This window comes from Triplophysa dalaica, chromosome 6 (assembly GCF_015846415.1).
Source record: "Triplophysa dalaica isolate WHDGS20190420 chromosome 6, ASM1584641v1, whole genome shotgun sequence".
NCBI lineage: Eukaryota > Metazoa > Chordata > Actinopteri > Cypriniformes > Nemacheilidae > Triplophysa > Triplophysa dalaica.
In genome coordinates, this window is record NC_079547.1 from 20186642 (window position 1) to 20210925 (window position 24284).

The 24284-nt window shown below is 37.3% G+C and overlaps 2 protein-coding genes across 3 annotated transcripts in view; both read left to right on the forward strand.

Annotated features, from left to right (window-relative positions):
* Positions 1-18212, forward strand: part of sema3fa (sema domain, immunoglobulin domain (Ig), short basic domain, secreted, (semaphorin) 3Fa) — a 40211-nt gene extending 21999 nt beyond the window's left edge. The window contains exons 3-19 of one of the 2 annotated variants that reach the window (XM_056749932.1): positions 2836-2996; positions 3423-3485; positions 3694-3813; positions 4536-4625; positions 5790-5883; positions 6492-6611; positions 7375-7514; positions 9992-10106; positions 12941-13010; positions 14053-14197; positions 14280-14502; positions 14830-14918; positions 15023-15064; positions 15280-15437; positions 15970-16037; positions 16123-16256; positions 16426-18212. In XM_056749932.1, the coding sequence (XP_056605910.1) occupies positions 2836-2996; positions 3423-3485; positions 3694-3813; positions 4536-4625; positions 5790-5883; positions 6492-6611; positions 7375-7514; positions 9992-10106; positions 12941-13010; positions 14053-14197; positions 14280-14502; positions 14830-14918; positions 15023-15064; positions 15280-15437; positions 15970-16037; positions 16123-16256; positions 16426-16860 (2267 nt within the window). In that variant the 3' untranslated portion in view covers positions 16861-18212. The remainder of the gene's footprint in view (positions 1-2835; positions 2997-3422; positions 3486-3693; positions 3814-4535; positions 4626-5789; positions 5884-6491; positions 6612-7374; positions 7515-9991; positions 10107-12940; positions 13011-14052; positions 14198-14279; positions 14503-14829; positions 14919-15022; positions 15065-15279; positions 15438-15969; positions 16038-16122; positions 16257-16425) is intronic. The other variant, XM_056749933.1, reaches the window with a different exon arrangement.
* A 320-nt stretch (positions 18213-18532) lies between these two features.
* On the forward strand, positions 18533-24191 carry gnat1 (guanine nucleotide binding protein (G protein), alpha transducing activity polypeptide 1). The gene is made up of 10 exons (XM_056749934.1): positions 18533-18672; positions 19320-19680; positions 20751-20793; positions 20875-21016; positions 21831-21988; positions 22639-22767; positions 22957-23086; positions 23262-23415; positions 23704-23899; positions 24141-24191. The coding sequence occupies exons 2-9, from the start codon at positions 19575-19577 to the stop codon at positions 23892-23894; spliced, it is 1053 nt and encodes a 350-aa protein (XP_056605912.1). The 5' UTR covers positions 18533-18672; positions 19320-19574; the 3' UTR covers positions 23895-23899; positions 24141-24191.
* Positions 24192-24284: the final 93 nt, after the last annotated feature.

Below are 24284 nucleotides of genomic sequence, written 5' to 3' on the forward strand. Positions count from 1 at the left end.
ACTTTTGGCAAAGATACACAAAGATGTCTGAGGACTTGTGGAAACACGGTGGATCTGCCTTTTGGCTTAATTAGGACCTTGAAATGAAAGAGATGAGGAATTCTAGCTATGTGCCAAGAATGCCCACACAGGTAAATGGGGTTTTATGTTGTCTATGGCCCCATGCTAACTTGCTTTGTATAAGACTCGAGTAGATCTCATTGTCTGATAAGATATTCGTATACTGGTAGTGTGCAGAAGTGGATGCATCTCTATCGTTTGCACATTCCAGTGTATTACCATTGTTTCCAGTGAAACTTGGCAGAGGTTGTGATTTGTGGTCTAGTTAGGATTTGTATAGACAAATGCGTTAAAACTTGTTGTTTTTTAATTGCCAGCTAGAAATTTGATGTTTTTTCAAACAATGCTGTTATTTTAAAACCGAGGAAATAATTTAGTTTGAGGGGAAATCCTTGAGAAAAGTTGATTCCAACATTTATGTAATTTGCTTGCCTTTGTAATTCTTTCCAAACCTAAATGACCAGAATTGTCATTATTGCTGTACAAACCACAATGCAGATACCGATTAAAAAGATTTAATGAATATTTCTTAACTTTCTTAATGATATGAATTCATCTTATGGCTATTAATATTGAGCATCAAACTGTGATGAACATCAGACTGTGACATTTACATTTTGTAAATGAAAAGCACAAATTCAATGTTTTTTCCTGTCCTCCTTTGATTGACAGGATATATAAAGCCTGATCATCAGCTGTTTTATCGACCGATAGCCAATGGTGTGAAAATTAGCTTTTATCAACCAATACTGATTATTGACCGATATATCGGTTCATCTCTAGTCAAAGAATCGGCATCTGCATCGTGATTTGTACAGCAATCTTTATTATATTCTCGTTCATAGTCTCATCTCTTTTAATTTTGAGGTTGCAAACTTGATTTTGGGCTGCTGAGCATAAGCAGTTGTTCTTTTTCTGTCATGGGCTTAACACCAGCTAGCTTTCAGGCTTTGATTTGCTGGTACTTTGTCAAGTTGGACCTACACTGTGGAATCTGGCACTGATGAATGTAATTTGTAGGTTTGTTCGTGGGTTCAGCTCGATTTTCTCTGGATGGAGTCAGACGGGAGGGTGACCTGCAGATCCTTTGAGAATACAACCCTGTATTCTTTTTTTAAGCTTGAAGATTCATGACATGGATATCTTTTATGACAGGCAGTCAGACTTGGTGTGCAATCATTGTATGCATTTTATCTACATGTGTGTGTTTTCTAGGAATGGAACCCTTGACCTTGGCGTAAGAAGTGTACTTTATCATCTGAGCCACAGGAACATTTTATTATGACAAATAATCATGTTATTCGTTATCCCCCCCATTTATTTTATAAACTTTTGCTTCCTCAAGGCCTTCAGCACAGTTTTCTTTCACAATACAACTGGGAATTGTTACACTTGGAATTAAACATGCAATTTTACTTCGGCCAAACTCTCTGTGTAGTTTAATTTGTATGTAATCCATTCGCCACTGCCAACTGTCTGCAATGCATTATTCCCCTCCTCTACCCAGCGTTCTGCAATCCATCCTCAGGTAGACCTTATCAGCTTCAACCTCGCCAGTTCTCAGACAGGAGCCGAAAGTGTGTTGTGCTACAGTAACATGAGTAGTGGCATTCCATTCTCCAAAGGCTTCCCTTGACACGCACCGTTCCCCTGGACGCCGCCTTGAAGGAACATCCAATGCAGACCTCTACGGTCATCCAAAGAGTCTTTCCTGTGAACTCTCTGAACCATAACCTACAAAGCACAGACCCTTTATTGAAATGGTGGCAAGCTCGGTGTGGCTGGAGACTGCTTGTGGTGTTTTGTGGGATATCTGTTTGGTTCATGGCAGCGGACATAATTAAGTTTAAAGGCGTGCACTGAGTGTAACGCAAAACATTCTACATGGTTTCACGAAAAATTAACACACCGCAATACATGGAAGTCTCCAGTAAACCGCAGTTTGTATAAATACTCGCTTTCCAACAATGGAAATTACGCCTTTTGGGTAAAGATGAAAATAAAGGGTGACACCACAATAGTAATATTGGATGAGTAGTACTATTGGAAGGCAAGGTCCAGAGAGCCAAAAAGCCTAGAGAAATGCAACAAAACACTAAAACAATATAAATAGCAAAAAACATACTGTAAGAATGAAGACAGTTCATTGAACCTCAGGGAAACACTCCAGCGAGTGTTCATGTCCAGGCAGCTGTACAGATTTAGCATTTAGGAAAATTTTTGACTTATGATAGTTGGATTGATTGTTTGTAAATCCTTTTAGAGTTGTAGAGTTTGCAAAGTTGGAACATGGAAAAGCTTGTTGTGTGGATGTTAATTCAATAGAAGCCTACGATCAATAGAAATAAATCTTGTTTTGAGTTAAGTGTCCAGTGTAAAGAAAGTTTATTTTATGAATCTGAAGTCGAGGGTTCTCGACTGAATATGTAATCTAGAAACCGTTGCGGTAGTTACTTTGTAGAGCACCAGACCCAAGTGCATAAGGCTTGGCCCCCAAGTTTAAGATTGTGAGTTTAAGTCCCATCTGGAATGGCTTTCATAGTAGTGTACGCTTGTATTTTAACTAATTCACAACAATAACAACACCAAACCGCTTTTGTAACTTCTTTTCTGTAACCTCTTCTCTTGCTGTTTATTGTTCTGGTTTATTGCGGTCATGTATATTGGTATTTCACTGATACGTTTCTAGTATTTCTCCTAAAGTCGCTTAAGATACAATTATTTGGTAAATATACAAGTATACATTTATTTTTTATTTTTTCTGTCTTCTTTTAGAATTGAAGTCAACTGGAACCTCCCATCACTTTGCGTTCCTGCTCAACTCGACAGACTACAGAATCCTTCGCATGGACGAGGATCATGATCGCATGTATGTGGGGAGCAAAGACTACATTTTGTCTCTAGACCTGAACGACATCAACAAAGAGCCCCTCATAGTAAGAGCCTTCTGTTACACTAGCACAAATGTGGTACAATATAGAATTTTGTTCACTTCAACAAATGCTTATAATTTTTATCATTATTATCTTAAAACTTCTGTTTTGTAATTGTTAATCAACCATACAGATAATGCACAATAAATATACAGTATTTATTTGTATATATATTTATTATAGTGTTATATTTATGTTTTATATTTGTATATATAAGATTTGATAATTATATTATAATTTAATGTTTATGCTTCTAGTGTTTTCAAAAAGAAATGGGACCCAAATGTGTGCTGTATTTGTGGAAAATGTCTTTTTCTTTAACTCGAACTTGCAACGAATGAAAGCGGAGTAAATTTTGGCAGTGAAAAGCTGGTCACTGGAGATTTGGATGACCAACATTTGTTTGTTTATTTCTCTCTTTCTCATCAGATTCACTGGCCCGTCGTTCCTCAGAGAAGAACCGAGTGTGTCCTCTCAGGAAAGGACATTAATGTAAGAATTCATAAGGGAAAAGACATTTAGACATTGATGTTCTCTTTAGGAGTTTTCATTAAGATCAGTCTAGACTGTTGCCAGAGTGCCACCATCTTGGCCAAGCAGAAAACCAACTGTGTCATTCCAGCATGTACATGTCAGAAACTACTCTAGCATTCATTCAGAAATTAACACAACATTCATGACAACGCTCTGTTTTCGTCAGGGTGAATGCGGGAATTTCATCCGTCTCATCGAACCGTGGAACAGAACACACCTGTACGTGTGTGGAACGGGAGCTTACAACCCCATCTGTACCTACGTGGACCGAGGGCAAAGGTCACAGGTAAACCATCACTCACAGGTGACCTGTCGCCATTTGCGGGTCAAGGGTTTAATCTGTTGACTACATTAGTTAAAAGGTATTATGTCATTAGAGGGGAATGTTTCCCCACCCTAGATCAAACAGTATAATCCGTACCACCTGCAGGTTAATTGACTGTGTTTAGGAAAGTAATTGTATTTCAAGGTAATTTCTATTCAATTCAACCTCCCACCTTTCCCATGACCACCTTCCATCTTCAACCCCTCTTTCTAAAAATGTATTTTATCAAATGTGACATAAAATAAAGAACACAAACAGTACTTTGTTAATTGATCAGTTGACCATAAACACATAATTAAATATATATATTTTAAAAAAAATGAAACTTTTCACTCAAATTCTTATCATGATAATATCATTTGCCAGCAAAGTAAAGCAATTTATTTCATTAGAAAGCTCTAAGCATTTTCACATTTGGTTTCCGACTTTTTTTCAAATGTTTTTTGCCCACATTTAAAGGGTTCTACTTTTTGCATGCCCGTTTCTTTGCATTTCATGAGCATGTGCTTACAAATGTCCAGCATGTTGTGCATGTACTGTATAAAACACAACCATCATTGTAAATAAATCCATCTTTACACAACAAATATAGATATCCATAAAACACAGATTGGGTCAATCTCTTGGGTTTAACGGTATGACCAGAAAGAGGTCTTTATTAAGGAACACACCTTGTTTTATAGGCCATGCTCGAAGATCAGCTGCCTCTTGCGGGAGGCCGAACCAGTCGAGCAGCAGACCCTAGCGCTTCACCAGAGCCATTCGCACCCAAGGTGGGATATGAGGTCCTCCTTTTGTTTTAAACTAAGGCCATTTTAAAGGTATTTTAGGTCATACTAGACATTGAAGGGTATATTTGATCTTAGACGTTCAGTAGCTTTGTGTGGAAAGGTTCTGTTCACACATAATAATTGGATTTTCAACAGTTGGTTTTCTCGATCGCTGAAGGCGATGAGAGGAATATGAGTTGAGCTGTTAGCCGTTGAGCCTCTCTTTCTCAGGTTTGCCTACACTTGTCCGAAGGCTGCCTTTGGCGCGGAAATCTAGCAGAACGTACAGAGATTACACCCACACCCATCATCAGACTCCATCATGAGTTCAAAGCGATTAGTCAGCACAAAATCTATCTGCGGTTATTGTCTGAGGGGCGTGTAGAACTTCGAAGTAGAATGATTTTCCGAAGCAGATATTTTGTCGAGACATGTTGATGCGTTGATGTTTGCCGAATGGGATAAACTTCTTTGCTTGGATATCTACATACAGTAAATCCCCTTCAAAAAACAATCTGTAAAACATGCGATGTTTCCATTTGCTGTAATTGGCTTACATATTTTTGCAGGTGTGAAAATATTGGTTTGACTGTAACTGGCATGCAGACTGCATGAGTAGAGTGGTTTCTAAGCTCGAAGAGAACCTCAAGATATTTTCTTAAAAAAACAGAATGAAATAACCATCACTAACCCTAGACGCTATATAGATATAAACTTTTCTTAAAACCAAAATCCTAAAGTGAGAATCATTTATTTTCTTTTGAAACCACCAAGATCCTTGAACTTAAGAAATAATAAAAAAAGAAACGATTATGGTTTCAATGTCTTTTCAGCATTTACCTGGGCAGTTTCAGACTAGCCAGCTTTAGTTAAATGCCTTGATGTTGGCATTAGACAATATGTAAGGTGCCAACAGAGTGAAAGGAGATAAAAAGGTTGTTATTACAAATAAAAATAAATAAATAGGTACCTAATTATATTTACTGTATAACAACCTCAGCGAAGCAATGCCGAACCTTCCCAGTAACCCAGCGTGCGTTTTCACTTCCTGGCTTTACCTCTTAAATACTGGCAACTTAAAGAGTCAAAGTAATCTGAGAATCAATACTGCACATCTTATTAACAAAAACCCTTTGCGTATGTATGTGTACCTTCTTCCCATTCCAGGAATACATTTTCCGTCTGGAACCTGGTAAAGTCGATTCTGGGAAAGGAAAATGCCCCTACGACCCTAAACTAAACAGCGTCTCGTCTTTGATAAGTATGTGACTAGTTCAAGAAATTGAAATGTTCTTTCATTCAGTCATTTACTCTCTTATTCTTAAAGGGATACTCCACTCAAAAATGTAATTTCTGTCATCTTTTACTCGCCCACAAGTTGTTGCAAATCTGTATAAATTTTGTTATTCTGATGTAGACAGAGAAAGATATTTGGAAAATGTTAGCAACTGATATTTCCGGGACATCATTTATTATCATAGTATCATAGTGTGTTCTGTGGAACACAAAATTTGATATTTTAAAGAATATAGGAAAGGAAACAGTTCTGATGCACATATTAATTTTCCCTACTATGGTAGTCAATAGTGCCGCAGAAATGTCAGTTGCTAGCGTTCATCCAAATATCTTTGTTTGTGTTCATCAGAACAAAGTTATTTAAACAGGTTAGGAACTCCTGGGGAAGAGTAGTCTGACACAATGTTTTATTTTTGGGTGGAGTATCCTTTTAAATAAGATGATAAATTCTTCAATTAGATACAATAAAGTTTTTCCTCCTTTCGTCTGTCTTTTGTTTCATAATCAGATCAGTTCATCTTTCTTAAGCTTACGTTTCAATCTCTCGTTATCTCACTATCTCTGTTTTGGCAGATGGCCAGCTGTACGCCGGAGTCTACATCGATTTTATGGGAACAGACTCTGCCATATTTCGCACGTTGGGCAAACACACTGCCATGAGGACTGACCAGTACAACTCCCGCTGGCTTCATGGTACAGAAATACATAAGATTTCTTTTATTGTACCGTTAAACCAAGAACCTCTTGAATATTTATCATTGACCCTTTTTTATACGATTTTTGTCCAAATATCTGAACTCTGTCTTTTTTCTTTGAATTTTAAAACGAAGAAAAGTTATTAACATCAAGTAATATTTTTAATTCTGCACAATTTTTTAGGTCACTTATCAAATATATCCAAATTAGTGAAAACTAATTCATGGAAATGTTTCAATTTTACCTTTTTGTTTGAATTATGCTGCCTGTTTATTTTATAAGGATGTTTTTATAATTAAGTTATTTAAATAAGAAAAAAAAGCTTTTAGAGACTTGAACCACACTGTGTGTGTAAAAAACCAATATTTTATTTAGAAAGAAAAAAGCTTATCATACTCTTAAAGCTGAGTGATGGTTTGCCCTTTGTTTGAACCCTTGTTTTAGGCAGATCCTAATGTTAAATATGATCCCTTTTACTTGGCTCCCATCGGTTCTACTTGAGTTTTATCATTCCTGTTGCAATAGTGTCCAATGTGATAACATCACAGATGCTGTCAGAGACACTCTACATGTGACTGTAGCATGTTATGAATTAGATGAGAGACGAACTGCTTCTCATCAGTTGCACTTGCCAAAGTATTTGAAGTTCAAGCGAGCGTTATTTAATACGATCCATTTGCTCCTTTATTTTTCTTTCTCTATGATTCATCTCCTATTTTTCTCTTTCTGGTTCTTTTCTTTCCCTCCTGCCTCTTCTCAGATCCAACGTTCGTCCATGCCCAGCTCATTCCTGACAGCGCAGAGAAAAACGATGACAAGCTGTATTTCTTCTTCCGTGAGAAAGCGTCAGAGATGGGTCAGACTCCCATGGCCCAGTCCCGGATCGGTAGAATCTGTCTGGTAAGAGCCTGAGCGGAGGCGGACCCAAACAACCCACATATTGTTTGCCGTTCTTCATTTCGGAGTGTATAGCAGTTTGCTGTGTGAAGCGTTTGGCACCTCTGGATTTGATTAGATTTCAATTCAGAGAGTCAAAATCTGATTCCAAAAAGATGCCTGATAGATGAGGGGCGCAAATCTTATTTCGCTTTTGTCTTTGTCTATTAAACTACTTGGAAGGCTCCTGCATACTTTGTTTGTTTGCACATTGCAAATAACACAGCGGGCAGCGTGCATCTGTGCTGTGCAACATAACTAATGGCACTTACAGTATTTACAGTACAGTAATGTTTTGTCTTGCGTATGGTTCTGCAGTAGACCAAATGTTTTATATTGATCAATCCAGATCTTGTGGATCAATCCAGAAACATTTAAAATACATACTTCCATTTTCCTTGCCCTTTTTTAGATTGCAACTAAACAAATAGCATTTACAGTATCTATAGTAATGTTTTGCCTTTCATACAGTTGAGCTTCTGGGTCGATGCAGAATCATTTCTGATTTTTTTTCACGCATGTTTATTGCGACACAACAATTTCCTTTTACAGTATCTAAATTTACAGTACAGTAATGTTTTGTCTTTTGTATAATTTGCATAGTGTTACAATAAACCACATTACTAACAATAACTTGTGGATAGATCCAGAATCGTTTCAGAAAAAAATCAAATTTTCCCAGATGTCATTTTTTCATTGCAATGGCATTTACAGTATCTACACTTACAATCGTTTTGTTTTGCCTTGAAAGGGATAGTTCACCCAAAAATGTAAATTCTGTCATTTTTTACTCCCCTTCGAGATATTTCAAATGTGTTTAAATTTTTTGTTCCGATGAACACAGAGAAAGATATTTGGAAAAATGCTTATAACCAAATAGATCTCTACAGTCATTGACTCCTATAGGAGGAACAATAATGTTATATTTTTTATTCTGTTGAGCACAAAAGAAGACTTTCTGAAGAATGTAGGACAGTTCTGGGGCACTTTGACTCCCATTGTATTTTGTCCTACTATGGTTGTCAATGGGGGTCAAGATCTGTTTTGGTTATAAGCATTTTTCCAAATATCTTTCTCTGTGTTCATCAGAACTAAGACAAAGATGTTTAAACAAGATTTGGAGCTTGAAGGTGAGTTAAATAATGACAGAATTCGTTCAGTTTTGAAATAAACATCATTTTTAATAATGAATTACGAATGCTTATGGATCAATCCAGAATTGTTTCATAAAGAATACAATTTTCTTCCATGTGGTTTTTAACAGAACAAACAGTATAGTTATGTTTTGCCTTTTGTACAGGTTTGCTTTGCGCTAAACTTCATGCATTAAAAATGCATAATGAATCCAGAAGAATCAATGTTCCTCTAAACCATTTTTTCATTCTTGTGTACAGTTTTGCAATAAATGACATTGCTAATAATGAATTAGAAATCCTTGTGGATTGATTCAGAATAATTGAATAAGATAAATTGTTCCTTTATGCAATTTTTGCATTGCAACATAACCAGTGCATTTACAGTAACTACATTACCATTACAGTGATGTTTTAACTTTATACGTTTCGTTTGTTTATTAATAATGAATTAACTTCTAAATGCTTGTGGATCAATCTAGAATTGTTTCATAAAGAATTAATATTTCCCTCATGCCAATTTTGCATGCAACACATCAAATGGCATTTAAAATATCTACATTTACAGTTAGGTTTTTTCAGTTTTCCGATAAACAGCATTAATAATAATAAATTATGAATGCTTGTGGAACGATCCAGAATGATTTAAGAAATAATCAATATTTTCCATTTTTGCGTGCAACACCACAAATGCATTTACAGTATGAATATTTACAGTACAATAATGTTTTGCTTTTTATGCAGTTTTGCAATGAACAGCATTATTAATAATGAATCGTGAATGCCTCTGGATCAATTTTCTCCCAGCACTAATGGCAGTTTCTATCCATCAGTGGTTGTTCCTGTGCTAAATTCACATGTGCATGCACATGCAGTGCAGGACAGAGACACACTTGATTGACAGATACTTGTCTCATCATGAGCCATCATTGTCCAGTACCTCCTACATGAGCAGCCGCTTGTTCCTTGGTTATTTTTGCTGTTGTAATGTGAATCAAACAAGCATGTTTGTAGTGTGTGGGTAGCTGCTGGCGGCTGGTCACCGGGCATGGCTGTGCCTCATTATTGAAGTTGGCTGCCGTTCACAGCAGATGGGGCTTAGCGGAGCTCGAAGCCAATGTTTACAACCCAGTCACAGCCAGTTAATGCAAACCCACAGAAATAACAGCGATGTAAAGCAACGTCTTTATTTCACAGAGACAGCCTAGGTGTTTGACAGGCGTCCGTCAAATCGATAATAGCGCTTGGACTTTGTGTGGTGTCTGACATGATTGTTTAATAGCTAACGTGACATCACTTCCTCCGCAGAACGATGATGGAGGACACTGCTGTCTGGTGAATAAGTGGAGCACCTTCTTGAAGGCTCGGCTCATCTGCTCCGTGACGGGCTCAGATGGAATCGAGACACATTTCGATGAGCTTCGTAAGTCTCTTTTTTATTGGAGCTTTGCAATCTGGTTTGCCATTTTTACTTGTAATTGAGATCATCTGTCAATATGCAAAACCATCAGGCTTCAGATTTCTTGTTGAATTGGCCTTTTATACTTAAATGTCTAAAACACGTAATTTCGTTATTATACTCCTATTAAAAATAAATAGTTGGTGGTACGAACTTTTAACATTTTCCCAAAATTGCCATTTAAATAGAAAATTCACGAATACCATGGTCGTTTTGTGGATTGTTATGTACTTTTAATATGTTTTTGTCTAATTGTAAGACCTGGGGCTATCCATGTATCCTTGATGATATCATATAAAACCTTAGAAGCGAATTAAATTGATTCCTAGATTGACTTCCCATGTGAAGCGTATATGAAGTGTATACCGGAGGCACAATTCCATTCTGTTTTGTTCATTCTCTGTATTCTCGATGAAATAAGAGACCTCTTATTTCAGGAAAGGGCATGATATAGCTCATTTGTGGAAAGCGCTTATATCTGATGGTTCAATGGATATGTCTCTCCGGAGGGTGTAAAGTTGGAAAAAGTAATTTCCTTCTTTTCCTGTATGTGCAGCGTGTAGCGTGAAGAGAAATATCTAAAAGCAAGTAGTTCTGAATGTGAAATAGAAGGTGCTGTGGATTACATTGTACCACAAATGCTGAATATAGCTCAATTGATAGAGTATTGTGTTAGCAGAACAAAGCCCATGGGTTCGATCCCAAGAAAACATATTTTGATCCAAATGACCTTGAATGCATTGTTTATTTTGTATGAAAGCATTATATAAATGTATGTTTTTGTGGAATTGTTGATATACGTGATTGTGCATTTATGTGTGAGTTTAATCACGGATTAATGCTTCCTTGTGAGATGCAAGATGCATATTAACAGGCTTACACAAAATGGTGTGGGAGAGTTTGATTGACAGGACAGAATAGGATTGGCTGATAAACCAGCTGTAACAGCCTCTGCCACTCTTCAGTGGCAAATGAATCGAAACGCATGAATGCTAGAATTTTATTGCTTTTGCAATGTGGTTAAATCGGGTAAGCGACCGCTCTGTGTTTGCTTCATTTCACAGCACACAAGGTGCCCTCAGGACTGTTTTCCCTGCCCTCTTATTCCCTCTCCGGTTCACCGTCCCCGTGTCGCTGTGTTTGAGCAATGAAGCTGTCGGTGGAGTTTTTGACTGAATGTTTTCTCATATCCTCAGTGGGGCAGTGAGGTTTTTATGGCTTGTTTTTTTTGCTGCTTGGCTAGAGAGAGATTTTCACGCCGGATCAATCGTGCAGAGTGGGATTTTCCCTCATTGCTTGATCACACGGTGTCCGTTTAGCTGTAACTATCCGTGTGAGCTCATCCATCTGTTTTTGACGGGACATCTGTCTGTTCTTTTACCTCTTACCCAAAATATCTGAAGATTCACTTTACTCTAAAAACAGTTCTTGTTTAAAAATAAACAAGAACCACCTATTAAGTAAATATGCGAACAATCGCAGCGATAAGCTTTCACAACGATTTGAAATAGGTGTTGGGTTGGATTTTAGTGGACATAGAAGTTTTTTGTAACACGCGTAGAGACAAGCCAACACAATCTCACAGCAAATACGGATCTACTTTACGATGTTACTAATTGTGGCTATTCGTATGAATTTGTGCGATCTCGTTCGTACATTTTTGTACTATTTGATTTTTTGCCGATGACCTTCGGTTTAGGGGCAGGGTTAGGGGTGGGGCTTCAGGTTTGCTTTTTTCTAGTAATTGTACGTTTATATGATTAAAAACGTACAAATTCATATGAATTTGCCACCTCGTAAATAATTACCAAGTCCTGTAAGGTCAGGTTGGATAAGCAAATAAGGTAAATTGCAATTTTATGTCTTAAATAGAGATGACAAATGTTACGAATTGCAGCTATAAAATATGACATTTTGCGTGCTGTGTTTCTATGCAGAATAACGCTTATTTAGTAAATGTTTGCAATCCAATTTAATGAGATGAATGTGCTTAAGGCTGCAGCTCTTTACCCATTTGTTAAAAATGAACAAAAATAAGCCATTGACCAAGTAGGCCTGTATATTAAAAACGCAGAGATCAAAACTTTCATTACTGTACCCATGATTCGATTAATATGATCCTTATGTAATAATTTATTTAGTGGTCTCTCGAATGCGATTTGACAGTGAAATAAAAAATTACTTCACCCTCCAAAATGAATGTATGTAAAGTTCTGTGCTCGGATTTCATGGACGTGTTTAACTGAATAATAAAAACACTATCGGCAATTCATTCTTGTTTCTTTTGTCATGTTTCACCGTTATTCCATGTCTTCAGATGTCTTCCATCCCCAATAATATCCCTCAACTAGAACTGCTCTCACGATGAACCCATTAAAAGCGTCTCGCTCTGACCAATTCACTGTATTTCTCCCTGTGGTCCTGTCCAGTCTTTTTCGTTTTGGCTAGGAGAACATCACTGGTCCTTTGTGGCTAATTCGCCTCGAAACATCTAGCTGAATTTTGGATGCGTTTTGTCTGATGTCAGCAAACCCGAACATGGCATAGAACATAGTGGCTTTTTTGCGGTTGTATCTGTCAGGCAGTAGATATTTTTGACAAACGTTATTTTTAAGTATCAATAATCTTGCTACTACATGTACACAAGAAGGGTTTCCATGGTACCAGGTCATCATTAATGACAATGACATATGTTCCAATAGGTCTCAAAAATATGTGCTTGGCCATCACCATAGCTTAAGTATGCAAGATAGGCTGCTGCTCATCCAAGACCTAAAATAAATACATCTATCTTTCAGGTGACGTGTACATCCAGAAGACCCATGACACCAAGAATCCCACCATCTACGGCGTCTTCTCCGTGTCTGGGTGCGTAAGTTCACCATCATCTCCAACACCAGATTCCATCCCTACTTCTCAGACGCCTCTTAGTAATCAGGCAGCTTATCAGATTGGCAAGATAGCTTGAATAGATTTTCTTTCATATTCACACTCCAGTTGCCCGCGGGACAACACCCCCATTTCTCCGCTCCTAAAGACAGTTTCTGCCATACTGGAAAAACAAGTGTTTGGCAGCCTTCTCAGGCGCTCTTATGAGTCCTCCAGCAGCACAAAAGAAAGCAGTTTTTTTATCTGAGATGTGATATTCTCATAAGGATTTATCTGCATTATGCCAACGTTATTAGATGTGCTTAAGAGTGTTATTTGTATGCATGGAAATATTACACAACTGGCCTTCGAGGCAGCTGTCAGTGTTTTTGATGAGCTGCACATGCTAATCATACACAAGACTGTATTTGTGTGTGCGTAATGCTCACAGTCTCTGTAGATTTTAGATTTAATTAGTGAAGCCCCTCAATTCTGTATCTCATTTCTGTGTATTTATGTTAATAAGCAACGAAGAACGTCCAATCAACATAAAATAGTATTCGAAAATTGTACGCTTTTCAACCCATCGTTGAGTCAAAAAGGGACGCACCCAATCGTTGGGTTGTAAGTGAATCTATGCTGGGTTGTTTCAACCCATTCTTGAGTGAAATAAGCATTTTCTGGTTCAGTTTAACCCAGTGGCTGGGTTTGTCCCTTTTCGACCCAACGCTGGGTTAAAAGTAAGTGTATTACTTCCCTAACGTGACGTACGGTGCGGTCCAAAAGTCCACTGGTCAACATGCCTCTAGTTTCTATTTTTCTATTTTAAGGAATCAAAGTGACTGTTCATCCAGGTGTCAGAAGGGCAAATGAGCAATTTAAAAATATATATTTTATGAACATTTACGAAGAAAGTATGGGACGAGAGTTGGATTTGTGTTGACCCTAACATATTGTGCATCTATATCTACTCGTACACCATGTTAAATGTCTCTAATCCTTTGTACACCCCTTTACGTGTCTACATCTCTTTCATCTATAGGTCTGTATTTAAGGGTTCAGCAGTATGTGTGTATTCAATGGGTGATGTGCGTATGGTCTTCAATGGCCCTTTTGCTCATAAAGAAGGACCTAACTACCAATGGGTGGCATACCAGGGTAAAATTCCTTACCCCCGACCTGGAACAGTGAGTATCATTAGTGTTCAAATACATTTGGCCATTTCAGTAAAATACACATCAATAATAATTCCTATCCTTCTAATAACAGTGTCCAGGAGGGACATTCACACCCAACATGAAATCTACTAAGGATTACCCAGATGAGGTTATCAACTTCATGCGCAACCATCCCACTATGTTCAACTCCGTTTACCCAGTCCACAAGCGCCCCCTGGTGGTCCGCACCAACGTGGATTATGAGTTTACCACCATCACTGTAGACCAAGTGGCTGCAGCAGACGGAAACTATGAAGTTCTGTTCTTGGGAACAGGTAAATGCTCTTGAACAATAAAAAGAGTATATTTCGGATACATATTTTACTGTTGTACTGCTTAAAAGTTAAACTTGTTTTCTTTGCAGTATTTGAGGTTGAAAAAACAACTGTCTGTTATTTTGACTTGTTTCTCCAGTTTTCATTTTCTGAAAATAAATGCAAATAGAAACCATATTTTGTTTAAAATTTGGGAGGAATATTGTTAGTAGTTCACAGAATTAGAAATATATATTATTCTACCTAAACACATACTTATTAATAGTCAACATTTATGAAAATAGTTATAAAATGGTCCCTTCATTTGTTCCTTCTGGTCATTTACAGATCGAGGTACAGTTCAGAAGGTTATTGTTTTACCCAGAGATGATCTTCAGACTGAAGAGCTGGTGCTGGAGGAGGTGGAGGTCTTTAGAGTAAGTTTCTGTTTTTCTCTGACATTCTCTGGCGGCAAATTACAGGCGGTATGAATATTCAGAGGACTTCAAATTCCTTAAACGTTGTCTTTTTTATATCACAGGTTCCTACTTCAATAACTACGATGAAAATTTCACCAAAAAGAGTAAGAATTCCGAATTATTTATAGACTACTTTATTGCCTTGTGGCTCAGTCATTTTCCCAATCTTCACTTCTTGTTACACTTGTGTACTTCCACTGAAAAATCCACTTGTGTAAAAATAATAAATAAATAAAATAGTACTGAAACACAGAACAGGATTTAGCATGTACTGTTCTTTTAAACAAAACTGAAGTTTGTTTTCATCCTGTGTGTGCAGCAACAGCTTTATGTGAGTTCGGCGGTGGGCGTTACACATCTGGCCCTGCACAGGTGTGATGTGTATGGAGAGGCCTGTGCTGACTGCTGCTTGGCCAGAGACCCTTACTGTGCCTGGGATGGCAAGTCCTGTTCTCGCTACTCCGCAAACCAAAAAAGGTTAAAGCTCTTTATTGCATTTGGTTTAGTGAGGTGACAGCTTATCTCCAAGGAGTAGCTCACCTTCAAAATGAAAATTCTGTCATCCTGTACACGCTCTCTGTCATTTCAAACCTCTATGACTTTCTTTCTCCTGCACAACACAAAGAAGATATTTTGAAAAATGTAGGTAACAGAACAGCACAGCCCCCCATTCACTTCTATTGCAACCAATGCAAGTGAATGGGGGGCTGTTAACAACATTCTTCAAAATATCTTCATTGTTTTCCGCAGAAGAAACTACTCCTTTCAGTAACACTGCTCAAGAATTCTACCCAAAGTTTTAACATATTAAAAAGTCAATATAGTATGTTCAAATGCTAAATAGATGTATCAGAATGCAATGCACTGTATGAATTATTACTACACACTAAACTCAATATACAAAATACACAAAGCACAGTTCAAAATGAAGTGACAATATACAAAAGTATATTCTAAGTCTGAGACTTTTAAAGTTTCTTAATTTGCTATTGGTTTTTGCATCTTGTAGGCGGAGTCGAAGACAAGATGTAAAGTATGGAAATCCCATCAGACAATGCAGAGGCTACAATTCCAATGGTGAAAATTACGACATTGCTGATTTAGTAAAGAAATAATGATTTGGTTATTGTTTTAAATAGTATTTTGTTTTAATTCCTGGCAGCCAATAAGAACACATTGGAGACGGTGCAGTATGGAGTCGAAGCGAGCACAGCCTTCCTGGAGTGCCAGGCCAGATCTCCTCATGTGTCAATCAAATGGCATTTTCAGAAAGAGAACAGTGACAGGAGAAGAGAGGTGTGTGTGATTGTAATGCCTTACTTTTGTGCCATATTTATACACACAAAAATGTAATGGAATATATGTAATGACCGACATTTATATAGTGAAGAATATCATGGTGTGAATGTTCCCCCTCAAGCAAAGATTCTTGATGTGCAAAAAACATACGTCTGTGTTGTTCCAGATCCGATCCGACGGACGTGTAGTTCGCACAGACCAGGGTCTCCTCCTGCGCTCTCTTCAGCTCTCTGACGGAGGAGTTTACCAATGCACCTCCACAGAGAAAAACTTCAAACACATGCTGGTCAGACTGCAGCTGGTGGTTCTCTCCGCCCGCACCGTCAACACCATCCAGACGGAAACCACCGTCCCCGCCGTCCCGCCTCTCCAGTCCAGCGCCTGGACGCCCAGCGCTGAGCAGTACAAAGATCTTCTGACCATCTTGAGCCAGCCTGAGATGGGTCTCATCAATCAGTACTGCCAGGACTATTGGCAGATGGGGGACGACCCCACGGCTCACACCCACAAGAAGAAAGACCTCAAGGAGGCAGCGAAGGACCTACGGAAGCCACGAAACAGGAGACACCACCAAGAGCAGGACAGCCTGGCTGAGACATGAGAGAGTAATCATGACAAAATGTCGCAAAAATTTGGTTTCCGGCATACAAGAATGGAAGTTGACATTGAGGTACTTTCGCAAAAGGATTCAACCACAAATGACTGATGAGAAAACAAACAAAACATTTCTGAGAATAGACAGTATTTATTGTAGGCTGTAAATACTTAGATTCTGTGGATATCTTTGTATGGAAATGGAGCGAAAGAAAAAGAGGGAAAAAAACGTTTGTGTATAGATCCTGTGCAAATATTTTGTTATCATTGTACCCTTCCCTTCCGATGTATTTATTACAATGGGTCATAACACGCCATGTTTTCACGTCCTAAGCTTTGGTGTGTGTGTGTATATATATCACTAACCAGATAGTTAGTGAGTATCAACTCTGGACATTTGATGGACGGTTGGACTGCCAGTGATGTTTTGATACCAGAGCTATGATCGGACTGGAAGCTATTTTGTGGACTCTTGTGTGAGCACATGTTCACGTTCAACAGATGTACGGAAACATTTTGACATACATTTGTGCATCCGAGTATTACGTGACCTTGAAAAGGAATGTCATTGAAAGTTCTTTTAATCTTCTTCTGATCTTCCATATGTTGCTATGCTAATGTGTGTTAAATATAAGTCGTTTCTGTATGTTCAGATATTCAGTTGGTTAGCGAATACAGCTTCTTGTACAGTATGTACATCAACACTATTTTCATTTGTAAAATATGTACTATTGCACGCACACAGTTTAAAAAAACAAGAACTGGGGTTCAAAACCTCTTCATCTCTGCAAATTGGAATTTGGAGCAGCATATGAGAAATATTACATACTGTATGTATCTCTCCAGAATTGAGTTAAAAACACACTAGCAAGGACATTCATAGGTGATCTGGGCCATGCGTTAAAGATCTTTAATCTATTCTAAATGTTTGGAGGCTCATTTGAGTTTGCATGAAATGTATTTGTACTGTACAGATATGAAGTCTGGATATGTTGCTATGTAGATGTCTGTGGATGGTCTGTGACAATGATTTGAGAGAGATTGATTTCTATAGACAAAGGACTTGAGTGACTGAAGCACAAATATCTGTATGATCCTGTAAACGGACTGTGCGAACTGGCTGTTGTAATTTTTCTTTCTTTCATTTGTAAGACATTTATCCCTGTGGTTTGTCCAATTGTTTTGTCTTTTTTAGGATTCTAATGTGAAAAAAGATCCAGATTAGATGGTATGAACAGTTAATGTTAGAGTAATGTATTTTCTATTTGTTTTCTTTTCCATCATTGTCGTTGACTAATTAAAGTTATATATTTTATAACAAATTTAAGTTGAAAAGTTAAGATTGACCACAAAGTAATTTTCCACTAAGATATGCAAACTAGGAACACAATATAGATAATATATACATTTACCATATCAATTGGATGTCCAAATTTGCTGTTTTTCAGAAAATGGAATGAATACTGGACTCTTAAAATACTGTGTTGTCGAAGTTGACAAGCACTTTTTAATAATTTTTATTTGTAAGATATTTGAAAAACCTAGTGACAAATATGAAGGGTGACTAATAATGATTTATTTACGAAATATGGAGATGGGAGGTTTAAAAGGACAGCAGCGATATACAAGTTAAATACAGATGTCGAAACGAACAGCTTTGAAGAGAGTTGTTCCTATAACTCTCACCTACATTCAGATCTGTCCATCTTCAGATTGGGGTCAATGAGCTCGGCGAGGGAAAAGACTAAAGCTCTTTAAATGCAGCATTGCGCAGTGTACACTACATGGAAAATGTGATCCTGTTGACTACAGTGGGAAGGTGAGATTAGAATTACTCGAAGAGGTCTCACTGTTTGCTATCAAATAAAGCTTTTAGACTCATTTATTATCAAACTAAGTAGGTAATGACTTAAAATATTTTTGATTTAACCTACACTGTAAAAAAATCCACAATTTTATGGCAGCTGGGGTGGCAGAAAATTCTGTAAAATAAAAAAAATGTATGTAAAAGTACGTATTTTTCACGTTTTTGTTGTAAGTTTATTTAAACCAATTGTTGCCCATATTATACCTTACCATGCATTGAAAGAACTCGACTTGTTACAGAGTGCAGATTTTAATCAATAATCATATTTGTAAAAAATAGATCAAACAATTGTGTTAACGTTTTTTTGTCAAACTATTTGCTTAAATGATTGGTAGTTGAAACTTGAGAACATAGACATGCAAAAACATCGAGGTGTTGTTATAGCTGTAATAAAACACACAGACAACCAACACATATGAGATCCATTTTATTTGTCGCTGACATGTACATTTTATTACCAGAAGTTATTATTGGTCATGTTGTTCATATTTCAGAATATTTGTGATATGAAATCATCACCCTCAAGCAGACTCAATGACTTGTCCTTTCACTGTGCCTGTGAATACACTAACCAGCTTATCACCTTCTGCTGACCGCAGCACCTCCACCTTAAATCTCAGAGCAGATGACCTCTCCATCCTTTGGATGCCGTCTGTCCTTGTTCTTCATTGGCCCTGCCAGCCCAGGTGGTCAGAGACTTCCCCGAAATCCCCCTAAGACTCAATTCAGTAGGTCACCGAAGCAAAGCGGGAGCCAGTTGAGGTGCGAGCCGCATTGTTGAAGGCATCTGAAGGCCTCTATAGGCAAACAAGTGGTCTTCCAGAAGGACTTTTTATTAGGTCACAAGAGTCAGGATGGGGGCCGGCGCGAGTGCCGAGGAGAAACACTCCAGAGAGCTGGAGAAGAAGCTGAAAGAAGATGCAGACAGAGACGCCAGGACAGTCAAACTTCTGCTGCTAGGTAAAATCACACAGGAATGGACTTTGTAGAGATCACGTGTGGCGGGGGATAGTAGATTAAGAGAAAAATGAAGTTTGAAAACCTGGTTTCGACATCAATTAAAGTGTATTTGATGTATTTTGAGGCCTTATGGATGGCATCAGCGGTAATTGCTTAATGATTTTACATGCAATTAGGAATTTAGAGGGATTTATCTTGAATATATAATGTAATATATTAAACATATTTAATGTGGATTTGAATCATAAATTCAAAAAGCAATATTTTCAAGTGAAGTTCGAGTCAACCAACAATCCACAATTTGAATCGTTTGTCTTAACAGAACAGTATATTGAGACTATAACAATTGACTGTATGTTGAAAAATCTTTATATATAAAAAATTTATTTGGCATCTAAATAATATTGACATAACAATCTCTAATCATCACTACTGTACACAGTGTGCTGTTGTCCAAGATATAATATGGGTCAGGTTTAAGGCACAAGGGGGATTAAGACAAGTATAATAAGACCCAAGCCTCTTATATTAATCCTCCAAAAGATAAACAAATGAGAGGAGAAGAAAGTATTGAGGAGAGTCATTTGTTTGGAAAGTTCAGAAAATATCAATATGCAGGAAAGACTTCCTTTGAAAATCAAAATAAGAAAACAAACTTTCAGTGGCCTATTTTTCTCACTTGTAAAGCTGGTCAGACACCCTCCTCTATCTAGTATTTTCCTCATTGAAGACTGATAAAAGCACACAGTGATTAAGTCTCATTAGACCGAATGCAGCCGACCTTTTTCTTGGGAGTCAGAAAAAGTCAGCTGGCTCATAAGTGGGCAAATAATCCATTTTAGAAATGTCATCCTACTCTCCATCAAATGTCCTCATTATACTGATGTAGTTTAGTTTAAGTGTTTTATTTACAATCTATTGCCAGCCGTTTTAAATTCTGGTTGAATGTATACACTGTCTATTAAATGACTGTTAAATGTTACAAAAGCCACTGGCTATATAATGATACATGACAAATCAGTTGAGATCTACATCACCCGACATTAAATCCAACATTACCTACCTTTCAGGTGCTGGTGAATCAGGAAAAAGCACAATTGTCAAACAGATGAAGTAAGTTTCAAACAACATAGGTATGACATTTAAATCAACCGTTTTAACTTTAATTTGTAAAACTTGTTATTATCATCCCAGAATTATTCATCAAGATGGTTACTCCCTTGAAGAAAGCATGGAGTTCGTTGTTATCATCTACAGCAACACTTTGCAGTCTATCTTGGCCATCGTGAGGGCCATGACCACACTCAATATGTCATATGGAGAAGCTGCTGCACAGGTACTGTTCAATCTATTCTAACACCTTTGTTTGTGATGGGGTTTCAGAATGATTTCACTTTTTTTAGATTTGGCCCAGACATAATTTTATCATGTTGAGTTAAGTTTTGTAAGAATGATTTAGATTCAGAGCATTTCCAGTTCCCAGAATGCTTTGCAATGGGCTGGATAATGAGAGTAAACGTTGGAATAAAGTGCTATTTTATGCATGTTTAATCAAAAGAGAATCGAATGAGACATAATAACATTCACTATTATATTCTGTAGATATTTACATGAGTTTTTGTTACATTTTGTTACCCCCGAGCATTTGCTTATAGGCTGAGAACAGGATTGTCACGTTATTACGTATTCCTAAATGTTGTTTTGATCTGAAGACGATACATTGGTGATGCATTGGTTATTTTTTGCTCCTTTATGGCATCATTGAGTATTTTTTAAATCAAGTGAAAACCAACATAAAGTTTAGTGTGTAGAAAGTTCAATAATAACCTTATGTGGATATAAACGGATTTCATTGAAAGAAGTAAATCAAATTGTGTGTGTATGAAGAGTATTCAATTAAGGTTAATAAATCCAGCTTTGGAGAGAAGTCTCCAAACAAACAAAAACTCTTTTGTTGAACAGATGTGATTTTCGAATATTTCTCAATGTATTACTGACTTTTAAATGTAAAACCTGTTGATATTCAAAAGTTGTTCCTTTTTTTCTATAAAATGTGCCATCCAAGAGATCCTAAATTGTTTCTTGAGAACATACTGTATTTTAAAGTCCAGATATGCTGATGTATGCAATTACGGTATGTTTCCATAAAGGATGATGCCAGGAGGCTGATGCACTTAGCTGACACCATCGAGGAAGGCTCAATGCCCAAAGAGTTAGCTGACATCATCGTAAGGTTGTGGAAGGACTCTGGTATTCAGTTATGCTTTGATAGAGCCTCAGAATACCAGCTCAACGACTCTGCTGGATAGTAAGTTCCCTAACTACACTGAAAAAAATGAAACTTTGAACTAACTTAAATTATGGATAGTGGTTCCACACAACAGAAATATGTTATCTCTGTTCAAATACTTAAAGTATGATGAACTAAACTGAACTGAGAAAACTTAAACAACCACTTCCAAATAATGTCCAAATAACATTATATTGTAACCTTTATTCTCCCTATTCAGACAAAGCATGAGGGGAAGTGGAAATCCTGTTCCTAGTTTCTATAACGCTACTTTAATACAACTAAATTCATTTAAATTCATGTATCTCAACTCAAATGGATTAAGTAAAGTGGTTATAAATAATTGTGTTGTGTAAACTTGATTTCTTTTAGTAAATTGAACAAGCATCAAAAACTATTTTCATCTACTTGATTGAAACGTGTTCTTTTAAAATATAAACATTTAGCTAAGACAAAGGATTACTGTTTTTTGTCTGTTTTACAATGCAATTGCATAAAACCTAATACAATGGTGTTAAAACAAAAATGAAGTGAACAGTATCGTAAAATCATTAGTTTCTATTGCAAAATCTGTAATCAAATCATCTGTGGAAATTGCAGAACATCACTTAAACTCCTAATACATTAATAAACTGGAATGAAGTCTCATCTCTGATTTTTTCTCTAAGCTATCTGAATGACCTGGAAAGATTGATCCAGCCTGGCTATGTCCCTACTGAGCAGGACGTACTGCGTTCAAGAGTCAAGACCACTGGTATCATCGAGACCCAGTTCTCTTTCAAGGACCTCAACTTCAGGTACCTCTGGAAATGTTGGATAGATCTTCATTATCTTTGTACACGAATTGAACACACCTCAAATTGGGATAAAAATGGCAAAAATAGTAACACGAGATAGACAAACCTCTCCAAGATGGCACCCTTGATACTGTGCATTCAATGGATATCGGATGCTGTGATAACTGACCCTCCTCTCTTGGTCTGCAGGATGTTTGATGTGGGTGGTCAGCGTTCCGAGAGGAAGAAGTGGATCCACTGCTTTGAAGGCGTGACCTGTATCATCTTCATTGCTGCTCTGAGTGCATACGACATGGTGCTAGTGGAGGACGATGAAGTAGTAAGTTGCCATTTCTGGTCCACAGGTAAAGCGTTTCAACCAGAATTTCTAATGAAGAATTTTACGCCAGGGGTCTTCCACTGGATGTCCAAAATCTCTAGAAATGTCTGGCCATTCTGCAGTTAGATCTGAACTTATAGTTACAGAAATCATGATCTTATGTTTTAAACCACAGAACCGAATGCATGAGAGTCTTCACCTGTTCAACAGTATCTGTAACCATCGCTACTTCGCCGCCACATCCATCGTACTGTTCCTCAACAAGAAGGATGTTTTCCTGGAGAAGATCAAGAAAGCTCATCTGAGCATGTGCTTCCCTGACTATGATGGTGAGACTGAAAACAGCATCAGAAAGTAAAAGAGAATCTATATAACACACCGTACTTACAGGTTAAAAATAAATATAAACATCAAAAATCAAAAAATGGCTTTTGTTTTTAAACGACAAGTTTTGAGCAGATCTTCACTAAGATGGAAACGTAATGTTTAACCGGACATGAAGTCTTAATTTATGAAAACAAAATACAGATTATCCTTGCTTGAGAACAGAGAAAGCATCTTCCATTTGATCTGCAAAATTCTGTGACAGCACAGTGCAACATTCACATTCCTCTCAGGTCCCAACACCTTTGAAGATGCCGGTACCTACATCAAGATGCAGTTCTTGGATCTGAACTTGCGGCGGGACATCAAAGAAATTTACTCCCATCTGACCTGCGCCACAGACACAGAGAACGTCAAGTTTGTGTTTGATGCCGTAACAGACATTATCATCAAGGAAAATCTCAAGGACTGCGGTCTCTTTTAAAAGAGGTGAGAATTATTGCAAGAATTGATGTTGTACCTTGACAAGATTTGTCAGAGGCTTACAAATATGAATATAAAAGTGCAAGTATGAATTTTTAATTTGATTTAAGAATTATTTAAAACTTCCCAATAAGATCAATTTTTGTATTTGCTTAATAGACACTGATGTAGTTTTGTTCTGGTAACATCGGAAAAGTCCGTTTTGGAAGTTTCTGTTAAAGTAAAAATGTTGCTTGTTTTCTTACAGAGAGGCTCAGCTTCTTGAACAACACCCAATCATAAACCCCTGGCCCTTGCCCCATGTATACTATGTAATGAAGAATTTTCGAACTCACAGAAATATAACTGAATACAACTGAGAGACGAAACTGTATTGTTGCTGTCAAGACCT

What these genes read in the sequence shown, in the direction of transcription:
- gnat1 (XM_056749934.1), top strand. Translation starts at nt 19,575, where the DNA reads ATGGGGGCCGGCGCGAGTGCCGAGGAGAAACACTCCAGAGAGCTGGAG. An exon ending in AGTCAAACTTCTGCTGCTAG is followed by an intron (nt 19,681 to 20,750) that starts GTAAAATCACAC and finishes CCTACCTTTCAG; the next exon opens with GTGCTGGTGAATCAGGAAAA. An exon ending in ATGGAGAAGCTGCTGCACAG is followed by an intron (nt 21,017 to 21,830) that starts GTACTGTTCAAT and finishes GTTTCCATAAAG; the next exon opens with GATGATGCCAGGAGGCTGAT.